The 17,678-nt window shown below is 38.5% G+C and overlaps 1 protein-coding gene across 7 annotated transcripts in view; it reads left to right on the forward strand.

The window, feature by feature from the left end:
• The first annotated feature begins 7,091 nt into the window (after positions 1-7,091).
• Positions 7,092-17,678, forward strand: part of LOC135106466 (fasciclin-1-like) — a 37,672-nt gene continuing 27,085 nt past the window's right edge. For 5 of the 7 annotated variants that reach the window (XM_064015479.1, XM_064015481.1, XM_064015480.1 and 2 more), the window contains exons 1-4: positions 7,092-7,260; positions 7,449-7,645; positions 8,179-8,327; positions 8,766-8,862. In XM_064015479.1, the coding sequence (XP_063871549.1) occupies positions 7,182-7,260; positions 7,449-7,645; positions 8,179-8,327; positions 8,766-8,862 (522 nt within the window). In that variant the 5' untranslated portion in view covers positions 7,092-7,181. The remainder of the gene's footprint in view (positions 7,261-7,448; positions 7,646-8,178; positions 8,328-8,765; positions 8,863-17,678) is intronic. The other 2 variants (XM_064015483.1, XM_064015485.1) reach the window with 1 other exon arrangement.

The following is a 17,678-nucleotide window of genomic DNA, read 5'->3' on the forward strand; positions in this document are numbered from 1 at the left end:
CTCTCTCTCTCTCTCTCTCTCTCTCTCTCTCTCTCTCTCTCTCTCTCTCTCTCTCGTCACTTACTCCTGTTATCCTTCCCTCTCTTCATGCATTTATATCTATCCCACCACCCATCCTGCCTTCCTTCCTCCCCCTCCCTCCCTCCCCTCCTCTCCCCATTCCCCCTGAGATCAGCGCGGCGGCCACAACCCCATAACCTTCCCCCCCAAAGAGAGGATCGGGTGGTGGGGGTGAGTGTGGGTTCAGATCCTGTAAAGAGACAAGTGAGTGACAGTCGGTGAGGCTAAAGGGGTTTTACTGGCTGGGAGAGAGAGAGAGAGAGAGAGAGAGAGAGAGAGAGAGAGAGAGAGAGAGAGAGAATTGTAGGGTTTCACTTTGCTCCTTCCCCAAAAACACACATAACTGCACAAATACGTAAACACTATTTCTCTCTCTCTCTCTCTCTCTCTCTCTCTCTCTCTCTCTCTCTCTCTCTCTCTCTCTCTCTCTCTCTCTCTCTCTCTCTCTCTCTCGTAAGCCAACAAACACATAAACAAACAAACACAAGCAAATCCTTATAAACATCGATTTCGAGTTTTCACGGTCGTCCTCGGTCTCAAGAGGAAGAGGAGGAGGAGAAAGAAGAAGAAGAAGAGGAGGAGGAGGAGGAGAAGGAGGAGGCTGTGGTGAATGGAAGGTGGTGATGGTGGTGGTGGCTGCGGCTATTTGTTCTGTAGTGGAGAAAAGGGAGGAGGAGGAGGAGGAGGAGGAGGAGGAGGAGGAGGAGGAGGAAGAGCTAAGTGGGCGTGCTGTATCATGAGTAGTTTCAGCACGCCCTTGACTCCTTAGATCGAGCGTGGTGACAAGACCTCTCCCTCTCTCCCTCCCTCTCCTTCTCCCTTCCCCCGGCGCGATGAGAGGGCGGGAGAGGAGGGAGAGTTGTTTGCAGTGACTCACTTCTATCTCGTCTTGAATTAATAGGCTGTGTCTGATATGGGAAATAAGGTGTTGAATTTCCTTTGTTTACTTATATACGGTACTTCCTAGCTGCTCTTTTCCTCTCGTTTTCTATCATTCATTCACGTGTATTTGTTTACCTGTTATTTATCGTACGTACTCTCTTTTTCTTTATTTATTTTCTGTTTATATTGTTTCTTTCTCTTTTCTCCATTCTTCCTTCCTTTATTCTGCTCTCCTTTCATTCGTGCTTGCTTTATTGCGTTGTCATACATCGTACTTTTTCTCTTTTTTTTTTCTTTCTCTTTGTTTCCTTCCTTCGTTTTTCCATCCCTCTTTCCTTTCTTTATATTCTGTTCTTTCCTTCATGGTTGATTTATTTTACTGTCGTTCATTGTAGTTTTCCTTTATTATTATTTTTCTGTATGTTTCATTTTTCTCTTTGCTTCATCCTTCTTCATCTTCTGTCCTTTTCCCTTCATGCTTAATTTATTTCACTGTCAGTCAATGTACTTTTCCCTTTTTGTTTTTTTCTATATTTCCTTCCTTTCTTTTCTTCATCCATCCTTTCTTCCTTCTGTTTTTTTTTCCCTTCGTGCTTAATTTATTTCACTATGATTCATTGTACTTTCCTCCTTTTTTTTTCAGTATGATTCCTTCCTTTCTTTTCTCCGTCCATCTTTCCTCCTCATGTTCTTTCCCATCGTGCTTGTTTACCATTTGTGTGTTTTCTGAGCTGGAAATCCTAAGCAACCATATTTCAGTGGCTCTTTAATCCTTTCACTGCTAATAAATCTTTCTCATAAGCAACTACAACTTTTAAAAGACTTATTCTTTCGTATTATAGTCTCTAAAATGCTTCTTCTGTAGCCTGGCAAAGATGAAATTGTTATTCATATTCCCTTTTCTTGATGTCTATTTAAATAAGTTATTACAGCGATACCAATGCTAACAAGGAAAAGGGGTAAACACCAGCTGCTTCTTATAATCAGTTTAGTAACTAATCCATCTGAGTAACTGTCTTAACTTCTTAAAGCTATCTTGAACTGTATATTCTTACTTATGTCTGTTCGTATGTGTAGGCGCTAAAGTATGTAGTGATGAAGCAGAGAGGGAGAGAGGCAAACAGACAATGGGAGATAAGCAAACAGACGGACAGACAGAAAGATAGACAGACAGACAGACAGACAGACGGACAGATAGAGATACAGACGGACGACAGAGGGACAGATAGACAGAGACAAACAGACAAATAGAGAAAGACAGACAAATAGACAGAAAGATAGATAAACAGTCAGAAAGATAGACAGATAGACGGACAGACAGAGACAGATAGACAGACGGATACACAGAGATAGATCAATAGACGAACAAAATGAAAGATAAATAGAAAGACGGACAAACGGAGATAGAGAGATGGATAAACGGACAAACAGGCAAAGAAACAGACAGACAAACAGAGGGCACCGTCTCGGGATAAACAACATTATCGGTCGCTTCCCAAATGTACCGCGACACAGACAAAAATAAGAGCTAGAATTCGGACAAGAAAATATCTGGACAGGGCAGCTTCTCTCACGCTCTTCCTTGCCTCCTTCTCTCTTTATTCGTTTTTCTTTCTTTTTTTCTCTTCCTTCCCCTATTCTTCCTTCAATTTTGCGTTCTCGAGCTTTCATTCCTTTTTCTCCCGCATTCCCATGGTTTGTGTTCTCTCTTCTTTCTTAATTTTATTCTCTTGTTTATATTTTTATTACCTACCTATCCTCTCTTCATTCTTCTTTACTCCTTCCATAATATACAACGTTTTTTTCGCATTTCTTCGTCTCTCTCTCTCTCTCTCTCTCTCTCTCTCTCTCTCTCTCTCTCTCTCTCTCTCTCTCTCTCTCTCTCTCTCTCTCTCTCTCAATTTCTTTTACTTCTTTTTACTTCCTTCCATCACTTTTCCTATCATCCTCCTTATCTTCCTTGTCACACCTGTTCGCATACACAGGTACATATTATATAGATCACGATTACACACAAATGTTTTCAACTTCGTAACTTCCACCAGAGATCAAATGAAAGCCAGGATATATTTATTGCCTTATTTTTAACGCATACTCGTAAACAAAGGTGCAGTTTTAGACACAGTAACCAGTTGCAGAAATAAAAACAAGAGTGAGTAAATACCGGAAACAAAGGAGACGCCAGGAAGGAAAGAAAAATAGATAAAAGGAAAAAAAAAGGGGGGAGGAGGAAAAAGGGTTTAGTTTGGGCAAATGTGTGTTTACAAAATATCTTCCCTGGAAAGTTGGCGACAGTGCAAGGAGGGAGAGAGAGAGAGAGAGAGAGAGAGAGAGAGAGAGAGAGAGAGAGAGAGAGAGAGAGAGAGAGAGAGAGCAGTGATCATAAAAGTAAGACATGAAAGACACGTACTGAAATGGGAACAATGGAAGTACTAAATCAGGAAAAATATGAGGAGAAAGATGCGTAGATCTGAGAGAGAGAGAGAGAGAGAGAGAGAGAGAGAGAGAGAGAGAGAGAGAGAGAGAGAGAGAGAGAGAGAGAGAGAGAATCAACAATAACAAGAAGCAAAAAGACAAAAATACTTTCTATCTACTCGCATATTTCCTTTTATTGTTATGTTCGGACGTGAAGCGAATGGAGAAAGAGAAGAAGAAAGTAAAGCGAAGACCAAACAACGTGAAAAGTGGACAAGGAGAATGGAAGGAATGAAAACAAATAGTGCAGAAGTGGAGGGAGGAAGAGAATAAAAGGCAAGAGATGGAAGAAATGGATGATGAACGGGAGGGAAGGAGGAGGAGGAGGAGGAGGAGGAGGAGGAGGAATGAAATTTGAAAGGAAGAATGGTAGGATAGGAAGAAAGGAAGGAGGTAAGATAAAAAGTGAGGAAAAGAGGAAAGAAATATGAGTAGGGGAGGGAAGGAAAGATAAAGTAGGAACGAAGGAAACAAAAGGGATGAGAATAAGGGCAGGTTATGCATTGCAGAAAAGTAAAAAAGAACTGGATTAATGGTTAAGACATGAAAGAGAGAATGATAGCATAAGAAGATGAGTATGGAGGAGACGTGGAAAGGATAAAAAGGATAAGATAAAAAGATTAGAAAGTAAGGAAGGAGGGCTGGAGGAGGCTGCATGTGTGTGTGACTTTGTGACTGCGTGTGTCTTCTCCAAGTTAGCGTGGCATCTCAACATAAGCTGTTACTAAGCTCCGTAATCCAGCAGCCCTCACGTCCACCCAGAAGCTTAGGCAGGGTGTAATTGTCACTTTTAGGGCGGGAAGACAGGAGGAAACGAGTTGCCACCGCCGTTACAAGGCATGGGAGGGAAAAAAGACCAGAACGAAGCGAAGGATTTAACATGACACTGATCCTTTCTGATGGTTCTGTGACTGGCGCCTTTAATTGCCGATGTTTGGTGCTTTGTATAGTGAGTTTTGGGGGGACGTCACCTGTGTGTGTGTGTGTTTGTACGTGTATATGAGGTGTTTGTGTGTATCTAGGGACGATGAGAAGAAAGGGTATGGGGTGAATGGAAGTTTAGGCGAGAACACGAGTTATGTACAGTAGATGTGAATGAAAGGTTGGAGAACTTGTATCGGAAGAAATGTGTCCAGAGGAAGCTCATTGGAGAAGTAATCGCGGAAGCTTGAAATGATTTAGAAGAATTTGTATGGGGACAGAGAGAGAGAGAGAGAGAGAGAGAGAGAGAGAGAGAGAGAGAGAGAGAGAGAGAGAGAGAGACCGTAATCTGTGAACCAATTACGGTACTGTGTAATTCTAGTAACAATGTCAGGTTAGTTTACGGCTACAGTACATTTCTACTCTGCTTCTTCTATTGCCCTTTATTACTCTTCTAACTTCCATCCCTCTCCCCTCATCTTTTTTTCTTTTTTTTTTTTTTTTTTGCTTCAAGCGCGTCATTTTCTGGGTTTATGTTCCCATTCCACTTCATCTCCTTTCCTGTTCCAATGCACTACCGTTTCTCTCTCTCTCTCTCTCTCTCTCTCTCTCTCTCTCTCTCTCTCTCTCTCTCTCTCTCTCTCTCTCTCTCTCTCTCTCTCTCTCTCTCTCTCTCTCTCTCTCTCTCTCTCTCCAGTGTCTCCTTTCGTATTCCTGTTTTGCTAGCTTTTCATTTCCTTATTTCGAGCATATCGGTTTCCACGTCTCTTTTTGTTGAAGTTTACTAGTTTTCCTTTGTATTTTCCAGTATATATATTGCAGCTAACTGACTCTATTGGTTTTCTTCGATCGTTGCTTCTATTTTTGTCTACTAGCTTTCGTCTTTTATTATACCACGCATGTTATTCTCTTGCATTTCGGTGATGGCCATAAAAGCAGGAACGCAGAGTATATAGCCTAGCTTAGCCCATCCATCCATCCATCCATTCGCACTCCTGGCGTCAGTTCAGCACCCTCACACATCGAGTTAGATATACATTCTCTCTCCTGTTTCAAGCTGCTGCACATTTTAACTGCTCGTAATATGTGAAATTGTTCTTCTCCCACCCCATCCTCCTACTCCTCCTCCTCCTCCTTTTCTTGTTTCTCTTCCGTCTTGTGCAAGTATTTCTCCTCCAACATCTTTTCTCGGCCCCCAGTTACTCCTCTGACTTTTGTTTATCATATATTTTCTCGTCTTATCCCCTCGCTTTTACTATCCCACATCTCTCTAGATTTTGAAAGGACCAAAAGTAAGAATCCTGGCTGCTGTTTTTATTCTTCCTTTTGTTCCCTTGCCTTCATCCTGCTCTCCCTTCTCCTTTTCGTCCTCGTTCTCTTCCTCTCCTTGGCTGGAGGTTGCAGTTCCCTATGTCAAAAACTTTATGGCTCGCTGCATGAATATGGGTTTCCAGAAGGATATTTTTTCCATCACTTCGTTCCGCGGCGCCGACACTAGAGGGCAGTGGGAGAGGGAATCGTGTGAGGCTTCTCATGGGCATTGGAGATTGGATGTTTTGCTCTGGTTTTGCCTTATTTTTTTTGCCTTTTTTTTCACCTCGTCTCTCTCTCTCTCTCTCTCTCTCTCTCTCTCTCTCTCTCTCTCTCTCTCTCTCTCTCTCTCTCTCTCTCTCTCTCTCTCTCTCTCTCTCATCTATTTTTGTCCCCCTCCTCCTCCTCCTCCTCCTCCACGCAACATTAATAGTTAAATATATTTTTAAAGGGCACTATTTTTGTCCTAATTTGCAATAAATTGAGCCTCGGTGTCTGGAGAGAGAGAGAGAGAGAGAGAGAGAGAGAGAGAGAGAGAGAGAGAGCGCTAATGTAATTGAGCTACTTTATCACATGAAATTACCAGTTACAATTACTCTCTCTCTCTCTCTCTCTCTCTCTCTCTCTCTCTCTCTCTCTCTCTCTCTCTCTCTCTCTCTCTCTGACCAGTGTGAGAGAGGGATGACGTTCACAAAATTAGCCTTAGAATTTTTCAAAATGAGTCTTCATTGGCACAGAATAGTCATTTTAATAGACTCTGTAGCCATTGAGTCATGGGAGAGGCTGGGAGACTGGGAGAGGGAGGAGAGGAAATGTGTGAGAGAGGAGAAGGAGAGGAGGAAGGGTGTGAGAGAGGAGGAGAGTGAGAGGTGGTGGACCCCTATAAGGTTGTATAAAGAAGGATGATGACGAATGAATGGACAGACTCAACCATGATGAATTACTAGTGGGTGTATGTTTGTGTGTGTGTGACCTATACACTCCTGTAGTCTTATCTCTGTATTCATATTAGTCCAGTCTGTCTTTTATCTTCATTTGATATACATTTCTCATTTTTTTATATATTTTTCCAGGTGTGTGTGTATATATATATATATATATATATATATATATATATATATATATATATATATATATATATATATATATATATATATATATATATATATATGGAAGCTATATTCTTTTTGTCATTCAAATTTAATTCAGCTTTCCTTGTGTCCTCTCTAATGTTCACCCTCTCTTTGTCCCTGCAATAACATTTTTTTTTCTTTCCACATGAACTCAACAAAAAGTCGTTAATAAAGCTGCTTAATGTGAAAATGAGAGGGAATACTAACACCAACCATAAAACAGTAATTAACTTGCAATATTGTATCTAATTCCAGGAGCTTGCCTGTAGGTCAACTGGTATTCTGCAATCTCATTATTGTCTTACATTCTGTTCCTAATTCTGTGCTTTGGTGCTGCAGGTGAAGAAGATCATCGAGGCGGATGATGTGCTGACCTCTTTACTAAAGAGCAAAAGCTACATGGCTTTCCTTCCCAATGATAAGGCTCTGAATACTTACCAGGGGGTCAAGGACTCAATCCTCATCAGCTACCACCTGTGTAAGTAGGGAGAGAGAGAATGTTGAGGGTGAAATGACAGCAGAGAAAGAGAAAGAATTAAATATGATCTTTTATACAAGGTTGGCCACATGAAGGCTTACTGGCTTAATGCAGCTTCCCTTGTGCTCTTATAATCTCTTATTCTTATCTTCAGCCTTGTAATGTAATCTCTGTATACTTCTTTCCAGCCAACCTTCCCTATCTAGTGCAGGACATGCCAGATGAGCTCAACACAGACCTGGCAGGCAATCCCCGTGTGTATATCTCCAAGCTGCCCTCTGGCCGACCCAGCACCACTGGCTGGGAACACCTCCATGTCTACATCAACGACGCCAAGGTCATCGACGCAAACCACGAAGCCATCTCCAGCAGGGGGATGAAGCAGGTGAGGCACTGAATTGTGGCATGCATGTTAAGCAGTAATTGATTCTCTGACTTAAAAAGCATTGTGAGAATGGATTCATATGGTACTGTTCTCTCTCTCTCTCTCTCTCTCTCTCTCTCTCTCTCTCTCTCTCTCTCTCTCTCTCTCTCTCTCTCTCTCTCTCTCTCTCTCTCTCTCTCTCTCTCTCTCTCTCTCTCTCTCTCTCTCTCTCATTAAGTCTAGCTTTCATTCTTTTCATGCCTTTGGCTGTTTTGGTCACTCTTCAAGATGAAATGGTCTGGGTTAAGTTTAGAGTACAGTGTAGATTTGAAAAGTGCCACTGAGAGCCAAAGGAAGGATTAAGTAGCTCAAGCCACTTTATGGTCTTTGGTTTTATTGCCATTACATGAATGACTTAAGTTTTTCCAAGCATGGGAAACTATCCACAGTGCCTTTCTACACACCGGAATCTTTATCATTTCCTTTCTCATGTATGAGTGGGTTAAGCTTCATCAAGTGTACAAAAAGTTCTGTTCACTGGCTGCCTCCAACAGATGCTTCACATTGTGGACCGAGTCATCACCCCTACTGTGCCTAGGGGCATTGACTTCAGCCAGATTGACTCCATCTACCTCAACCCCGATGCCCAGAAACTAATCGAAAAGCCACGCTACTACGGCTTGGAGGGTTCTCTCTCCATCTCGTAAGAACTTTACAAATAAGTCCTCACCAATAATTGTGTGATTTATGTAACATTTTTCTCTTATTGAACTCCTGTATTATATGATTATACAGTTAGCCATTAAATGAGAATTACATGCTTTAGCCACCTATTAGATACTTCAAGAATATGCGGTTGCAATTCCTTGCTTCCATGTGTTCCTTCCTATGTATGGATAGAAAATTTAAGACTCAGTTATGCCCAAATCTGAAATTAACAGACTAGGTATCAGACAGTTTGGGGATCAGCTACATCTGTATGTCATATACTGTACTGTTTTACATTAGTGAATGAATATGAAAATGTGTCATTTCCTCTCTCTTCCCACACTGTCTCTCTGAGTTGCAGATTTGATGATAAATTATAGTTATTTTGTGGATTTTCGTGGAAATTTTGGTTAAATATGTGTGTGTTTTGCAGTGAGTTTGAAGGGAGAGTGAACGCCTTGAATCTCCATGATGTATACAACATTAGTGGAAAGAACACCTTCTTCATTCCTGTTGATGCGGGTATTAATGTAAGTACCCTTTCCCTCTGCCCTTTTAAGCTTCAGTAGAAGGTTAATAATTGATGTTTGAGCTTGGCTACAGAATACCATAAATAGGTGTTTGCGTGAAGGAAGCACATTGCATGTCATCAGATGAACATGACAAACTGCTAGTGAGGCTTTGATATTATAAACATATTTTTCCTTCAACATTTTAATTAGTCATTAATTACAAGGCACAGCTCTAAAAGTGTAGAATATTGCAGAACTTCAGCTGCAGATAATTTTGATGTGTATGGTAAAATTAAAGATTGGATGATTTCTTTCTGTGTGTTTTTAGCTCAGATTGAGACACTTAGGAGAACCCTAGAATTTTGTCTTCATGAGGGTAGTGCTCATGCTTAAATGGTGATTTGCTGCCTCCCTCATCCATTTCTTGGTGACTGACTGCAGCTATGCACTCCTTGTTCTCTGGATGACGGGATACTTACTGCAGTGTAGAGAAACAATAGCCACTGTGAATGTTGGAACGTCTCCTGCAGTGTAGAAGTGATAGCCACATTGAGGGTTCAAATGGATCAGGGTAGATATAATGTCATGTTCTCTTAGAGTGTGTGTGTTATTATAATGCAGAAGCCCTTAAGTTTTAATTGACTTTTCAGGCTGAAAGTGATTGAATTGATCCAGTGCACAATGAATTTCTCACTAAACATTTATTTTTTGTTGCCATGTAGCTTTGGTGGGTAGACAGACACACTGTTCTCAGCTCACAAGGGATACTGCTTACCTAGCTCACAGCAGGTCACCACCACCAACACTCAGCCCTGCAGTTAGTAGCACATGCCTCCACTAGTCATCGCCTCCCGACCGCTGCCTTACTGCACTCTTGTGAGGTTCTGTGAGCAATTCTTGAGTTACATTGACACAGGAAGGCTGCTATAACCATGGGACTGAAAAAAAAATTTGGCTATGAGAATTTATTGGCAACTCTTATTTCTGATGATGAAGATATGGATTGCCTTGAGGTGAAGTCATATATCCTGTAGTTTTGGTAATGGTTTCCTTAGTGTTTTTTGCATGTGTGGTCTGCATATAGTTTGGCATAGAGCATTATTCCCTTGCAGTATTAGGACTTGATTGGTCTGGCCATTGTGGCTCATGAAGTCGTGCCAAACATGACTCATGAGGTGATGTGTGACAGGCCAGGAACAGAGTGGCAGTCAGCCTGAGCCACCTGGTGGTACTGGTGTGGAAGTGGCAGCCTCTGGGCTGGGTAGGGAGGACCTGTTAAAATGTGCCTCTGGTTTTGTCAGCAAGAAAAGAAAGAGCAACAATTGAAAAAGGAAATAAGGGAAGTGCATATAACTGGGATTCTTGGGCTTCCCACAGAAAATGAGGGATGCATTGGCTTGGTGGAAGACTCATCCCCTCATCATCCCCAACATGTTTTCACACATGAACTAAATACAAAAGAGTAGAATTCTAACTTTTATGCAATGTTTGTGAACATGACAGATGAGGTGTTTATGAAAACAAAGGGACAGCATTGCTGTCTTTCCAATACTCACATATAATTGCTTTTTCTGCTCATCTCACAGTATTTTCCTTTACTTTATCACAAATTTATTGATACTTGCTTTCAGCTATAAATTATACATTTACTTTGTTATCTATACTTTTGGATTCCTCTTTTGAGTTTGCATGAATATTTTCACACCTCAACAAGGATAACAGGTCAGTTTTTCACTAAAAATGTATACAAATTTCAGTGTGATTCTTCTAGTAAATGGAAGCAATAACTGTTCCTTGTCTGTTGTCATGGCTCATATGCTGTAAATATTGTGTTCTTTTCATCATGTCAGCTGAAGATTACTAAAGAACAATAAGAAGGTGTACATATATTCTGACATGGATGTTTGTAATATTTTTGCCTTGTACAGGTGTGAAACCTTTGCACATGTTCATGCATGGTCTCAGCCACTGTTGATGATGGTAAAATGGTGAGAATAAGCCTCGGTTGTGGCAAAAATATTTCATCTTAACAGTCATTTTTATTATTGCCATTATCTCTGACCTTTATCATATACTTTTGCAGTTCTTTCCTTGCTTGCTACATTCTGCACATTGTAGAGTGGTGTTTTTGTTGCTGATTTGAATGAGAGGGGAAGGCAGGATGGGAAACTGGTACTTGTGGGGATTTGCCAGCCATCTCAGAGGCATGGTTTAGGCAAGGTCTGTTATATAAACATGAGTTAGTTTAGCAGTCCTTAGTAAGACAATTATAGGAATATGTGATATATAGATATGGACAGAATCCATGAAGACAACATCATGCCCTCCTGTGTCGCCTAGCAGTCTCAGTGTACATAAAGAGGTTAAGGGAATAAACTTCTAGAATGCTTAGATTATTAGATGACTAGTTATTGGCAATAAATGTAATAAGATAATGAAAAATTTACTTTGGTCATGATGCTGAACCAAAAGAAAGGGACTCCTGATTCACTCACACTCAAAGATTCAAGTAACCTTGTGCACCCACACCTACTGTGTTTAGTGTTCTCCCTCAGTCTTGCATTCTTGGATTTGCTGACAGTCTCCTTACAAACTCTGATAGTTAAGAGATTTTCAGCAGATCTTGTGACATGAAGTTGTAAAAAGCTCCAGACAGTGCCAGTGAGTGTGGGAGGTTACTCTACCACTAACCATAACTGTGCCATCCTAGACAGCCATGATGTGTCAGGAATCTGTCCATGATTGTATGGGTGTTTGGTACTTGTGCATATGAATATGGGTTTATTAATCCTCTATCCAGAACCTTCCTCAGTGTAAATGTGAAATGATTGAATAGCATCATGTGTATTATATGAAAATGAAATTGTTTTTATAATCACACCTTTGAAATAGACCCAGAAGTTGATGTCATACATTTATTAACACTTGAAGAGAAAACAAAGACTTCATGTACTTTTAAGGTGACGGTGACACTGACAGGAATCAATAAATAGTGAATAAGGAAATAAATAAGTAAAGGGAGAAGGAACAATAAAAAGCATGTTAGTACTGTAGGCAGTGGTGACTAGATTCATTAATTAATTCATTCATATATTTATTGTCAGAATGGAATGCAATATAAACTTTAAGCACCCAGTGAATAAAAATTTAAGTTCCAACAATAATAAAGGCTAGTGTCACATTTAGCACAATTATCCATTATTGAAAATTAAGGCAACACAGACCTTACTAATCCTTGCTGGCCTCATCCAGATCTAAGACAATGCAAGGAAAGGTCAGAGTGATTGCTGTTTTTACACTTACTTCAGTTGAGTTTGAAGAAGACAGGGTAAAACTTGAATCTTTAATCTTGAATCTTAAATTAGGGTAGAACTTAGATTATTAGTCATAAGTCAGGATAGAACATAAGATCTTATTCATTAGCCTTAGGTCAAGATCTTTAATCATAAATCAGGGTAGAACTAGGTCTTCAGTCTTAGTCATAAGTCCCTTTATTCCCATTGTAAAATAGAATATGGGCACCCTCTATTTCAGGTACTTTTCCAAATTTTTGTAGAAATTTAACTTAGAACAAACCCTAGGATTATGTCTCATTACTCACTTGTATGAGTAATGAGAAAGGGAATGAATAGATACATGTGATGAATAAGTATTAGATAATTAATGGAATAGATACATATAAGGAAATAAGTACTAGATAATCAAATGAATTAGTATACATGCCATAGCTGGAATATATTATCCTCTGAAGGGATGTGGTTCTTACTAAAAGTGCCACAAATCACCAAGGCGATTTTTATTTTGTTTTAACAGAGGAACAAGAATAAAAAACAAAGAAGAAAGGTGAGTATACTGAGAGACAAGCAGGTTTAGATGTGTAGATTCCAAATAGACAGTAAGAGATTTATGCAAAGGGTTATAATTCTGCTCTTTTCATATTCATTGGAAAGTTGAGTATTAGTTCCACATTGTCTTGGTTGGGAGAGGATGACTAGTGAAACAATAAACACAGACCTGATCAACTAAGTGACAATTGAGGCAAATCCTGGTAAAGGTTTGAGATTACTTGTAAAACACATCATGTGCTAATGAAGCTCCAGCAGGTGTGAGCTACTGAACTGTTCTAGAATTTAGAGTGGCCACATTGAGGTAGACATATTGGGATTCAGTTGAAATGTAAAATTGTCTTAGTAGTAGAACCTTAAGGAGATTAGAAATATGAGTAATTAAATCTAGCCCTGATTTTAACACCAAATTGTTGCACTTATATACAGATAATCCCCTACTTTTGAACAATCAAGTTATGAACTTCAATACATATGAACAAGTCCTAAAGGTGAAAAATAATACATAAGAATAATTCACATGTCTGCTGAGTGGTGGCTGTGGGACTGGGAGTGAGAGTAGCACGAATACTGAACAATACCTGTCTCTCGTGCTGTGTGTGTGTGTGTGTGTGTGTGTGTGTGTGTGTGTGTGTGTGTGTGTGTGTGTGTGTGTGTGTGTGTGTGATGTTAGGCTATTGGAACTTGTGTTGTGCTCTTACACAAAACTGTATTTTTGTTATTCTTTTCTTTCTTTTTTGAACCTTTAAGATTTTTTATCTGTGGGCTGTTAGACTCACTGAAAGCCAGTCTAGTTCTACTGACTGTGTGCCCTCATAAAGGTAAGATTAAAGATGTTATTCTTGTTATTATTATGAAATTTATTTCATATACTTGAAGATTGCTTAAAGCATGAAAAGCCAACAAAAAGTATTGTTTATATCAATACATACAAATTTAAGTATTATAATATATTTTATGGTAATCACAGAAAGCCATACTATCTACCCAGGCTGTGTCACCTTCTCTGGGTAAGATTAGGCATCTTATATTTTTTTACTCTTATGAACTTTAAAAACAACCACACATTAAAAACAACCAAAAAATGTTTTTATATTGGTAAATCAAAATCCAGAGCTGTGTGTGGCCAAAACACACGTCCCAATACTGTAAAGTGTAGTGCAAATGATGGACTTGCGAATAAATGGATTTGCAAATGGCCTCTCAGAACAGAACCTGTTTGTAAGTTGGGGATTATCTGCATATGTTGAATATTACAGTAATTAAGTGACATGGTTTGTGTGATATTTTGATACAGATTTTGTTCTCTTGGTACTAAATGGTATTTTACACATTATATCCTCATTGTAAGACCCTTTTAAACTGTAGATATCCTCTAGTAGTCACAACAACTATATTATTATTATTATCCGCATGACACAGAACAATCATTGGTTAGATGCTTGAGTTCCTTGTATGTCATTGTTAGAAGAATGTGTACAGTAATTTTCCCAAAGATAGTTCAGTTTGGTGTTTTGAATCTGTTACTTTACGGTTTGTTGTTTTTTAATGTTGTATACTCATTATTATAATTTTTTTTTATTTGTTTGTGGCAATCATGTGTATCAATCAATTTGCCCTTCCTCACTTATTGTTTATTATTATTATTATTATCATTATTATTATTATTATTATTATTATTATTATTATTATTATTATTATTATTATTATTATTATTATTATTTATCTTATGTTGCCTTTTGAACATTTTTCAACTTGAGGCACATCTAAGAAATCTAGCTTTATTGTTTACTTTTTTCCCCCACCCATTACTTACGTCAAACAAAGCTTTGGAAGTCTCTCAGTAAAGTCAGTGTGCAGCCACCAGGGATGAGAGGCGGTGGCTCACATGCGGCGGTTCACTGTTTGTTTCACGCCTACTTCAACACATTTCAAAGTTAGCATGTCACCTTTTTGGAAGGAGTGGAGTGGGCTCTTGGAGGACTCTTCCTGTTCATGGTTTATTTTATACATTACTTACATGATTTATGTTTATAAGTATACATATGTAAATACATGTGTATATTTAATCATAATATTTTTCCACTTTACTTCATGTTTCTTTTTTTCTCATTATCTTCCTTTTTTTTATTCTTTCTATCAGTTTATTTTCTTGCTTCTTTTTTATTTTACTTTTTTATTTATTTTTTGTCTTCTCATTTTTTCTCTTTTTCAGTTACTATTTAATTTGACTTTTTTTTTTTTGTGATATTGCACTACAATGAACTGTAAGCATAACAACATAGATAGCGTGATTTTGTATAGCTCATGTCCTTTGATATGATGTTTATCAAGAGCAGTCTAAGGTATAGTTTTATTTTTTGTTACTTGTAGAATAGATTTTTTTTTTTTTTTTATGTTCATAGAGTCTTTATAAAATTTCAAACACATTTGGGCATTCCATCACAAAGCAGCCAAGCGTCTCTGGCACCCCCACACCCTCCACTGCCATGCTGCCATGTGCCTGTCCAGTCTGTACCACCAGACTTTTCTCACTCTTGAATGTAGGCATCATATCAAAAGGACAGACAGTTTCACTGGCTATGCTAAAATACGCTCCTTAGTAAAAAGAAAATTTACAAAAGAAAATACACATTTATTTACATTTCATTGGGTATTGAGCATCTTATTTATCTTATTTTATCTTTGTTTTTTTTTCCTCTCTACCCACTGCTTCCAACTTGAAACTTTTGGTGAGTATGAGAAGGAAGGATGTGCCTACCCTTGAAGACAAAATATTTTGTTTCTTCTTGCACCTCCTCACATCTGCTACATGATGCATGTTTACTAGGCTGTAGTCAACTGATGTGGCTGACACTATCTTTTCTTAGAAAATTTAATTTATATTCCAATTTCCAAGTGGGAAATAAGTTAATTCCAAAGTTGAGCATGACTATTTGAATAAAGTCAACATGATGTGGTGGCTCACTGTAACTTTACAGGAGACCCAACTGGTCAACCATTTCACTCTAGAAGTAATGAGTCACTACCAGATTTTTGTACCACATCGTGTCTTTTCACACTTGGTCTTTGTGTGGCTACTGTTATGGCTTTTCATATTTTTGTGGCTTTATTAAGTAGTACATGTGATGAGTGGAGCAAAGTGTCTGCATTGCCTGCTTCTGATTTTGATGGCTTTTTACAACTATTTTTGAGAGAAGCAAGTATCGCAAGAAATATGAAGAGTAAATCAAGATGAATGAAACCAGAATTAATGCATAGCATGCTTATTATGCTTTTCATAATATTATAGTAACTTATTTTTATCAGAATTTCATCTCTGATCACCTCTTAGTGTGAGAAAAAATTCTGTGAGTCAAGGCAGATACTGGTGTGAATAACACTGAAGATTGCTTTTGCAAGATCTCTACAGATAAAGTGTCTCCTTGTAAGCTGCACATAATCACCAGGGAAGAATAATAGAGATCTGCAAATTCTTAAGTACAGATATTCAAGTTCATAAAATGATCATAGCTTTGGAAGAATGCTGTTTGGGGATCAGAATAAAGGTGGAGTGTTGTGTTACCCAGTGAGTTGCCCATCGTGCCCCAGTCAGCGGTGAGACCTTGTGGCTGCCGGGTCTGTGAGGGAGCTGAGTGATGTGTGAAGCCTGTAGTGTGGAAGACAAAAGAAATACATTTGTGATAGAATGTCTGTACTGTGGCATAATGATTGGCCAGCTTGATTTTTAAAATGTTTGTTTATTTTTATTTTTATTTTTAGTTTATTTTTATAGTTATTGCACTATTTCATGCTCACTAATCATGAAATAATTGATCTGGTGTATTGGTTTAGGAATGTGAATTCTTGTAAAGGATGAATCAAACAATCAAACAGCTTTTTATATCCCAAGTCACGTTTCATTATTATTGGGAATGTTTATCATAGATAAGATTATGTCATTTTTCTTGTGAAAATTTTGCTTTGAGTGGAGCAGAACTAAGAAAACAGCAAGTAAATTACAATTATATTATAGTCTGCAGAGGGATGGAGTAAGCAGGTTAGTACTTGTCTGATAGTAATTTGCTTCAAAGATATATATGTAGACTGAAAAATATACTATTGCTCCCTCATGATTTCTGCAAAATCTGCAAATAAACATTTTGGAAAATATTGGCTTTACATTGATATGAGAAAAGTTTATCATTCATTGAGTGACAACTGATTGGCTCTTAAAAATTACATTGAATATTATCATCCATTAGGATTTTGGGGCACTGCTTCCCTCACTCCAGCTCATTCATGTTGGAGTTAAGTGGAAAGGAGTTGGGGTTAGGAGGTAGGAGTTGGTCAGAAGTGTGACCCTCCCACCTACATTTTATTACACATGTGCAAGTTAATATGGAAAAGTTTATACAGGTGATGACCATTTAACATTTGCATCATGCTCCTCAATAACATGGTGATCAATATTGGTAACTTATGGAACAAAACAAAATGGTTTCCTGACATCAAAAAATATTATCAAGTGCCATGGTAATATTTTTTTATTTTTTAAATTCATGTTAACATGAAATATAAATGCTTACCTGCAAAATTATTTTTTTTATTGAAGCTTTGTTTACATTATTACATTGTAAATGATGAGATGAAGTTGAAGGGTGAGAATCTCCAAATTGACTCAAATCCAAAGATACCATTTGATTTTTGGGAAGCAAAAGCCAGCACAGTGGTGACTGAACTCCTCCAGGAGTGAGGATTGGTGTCCTCCATCAGAGAAAACCAGAGCTCAGCTAGAAACCCAGTCACCCATACATACCCATATGGTATGTAATATTGATTCTAAGTGACAGCTGGGATGTGTGTGGATGTGTGGTGACTGGCACCAAGTTAGGATCAACTGTGGGTGAGTCCAATTGAGGAGAGCACACAGAGTTGCCTGGATGGTGGGTTGTCTTGTATCAGAGCTTTAAAGGATGTTGTATTGTTACGTGATGTTTGCACTTGATA

The sequence above is a fragment of the Scylla paramamosain genome, chromosome 13, assembly GCF_035594125.1.
Source record: "Scylla paramamosain isolate STU-SP2022 chromosome 13, ASM3559412v1, whole genome shotgun sequence".
NCBI lineage: Eukaryota > Metazoa > Arthropoda > Malacostraca > Decapoda > Portunidae > Scylla > Scylla paramamosain.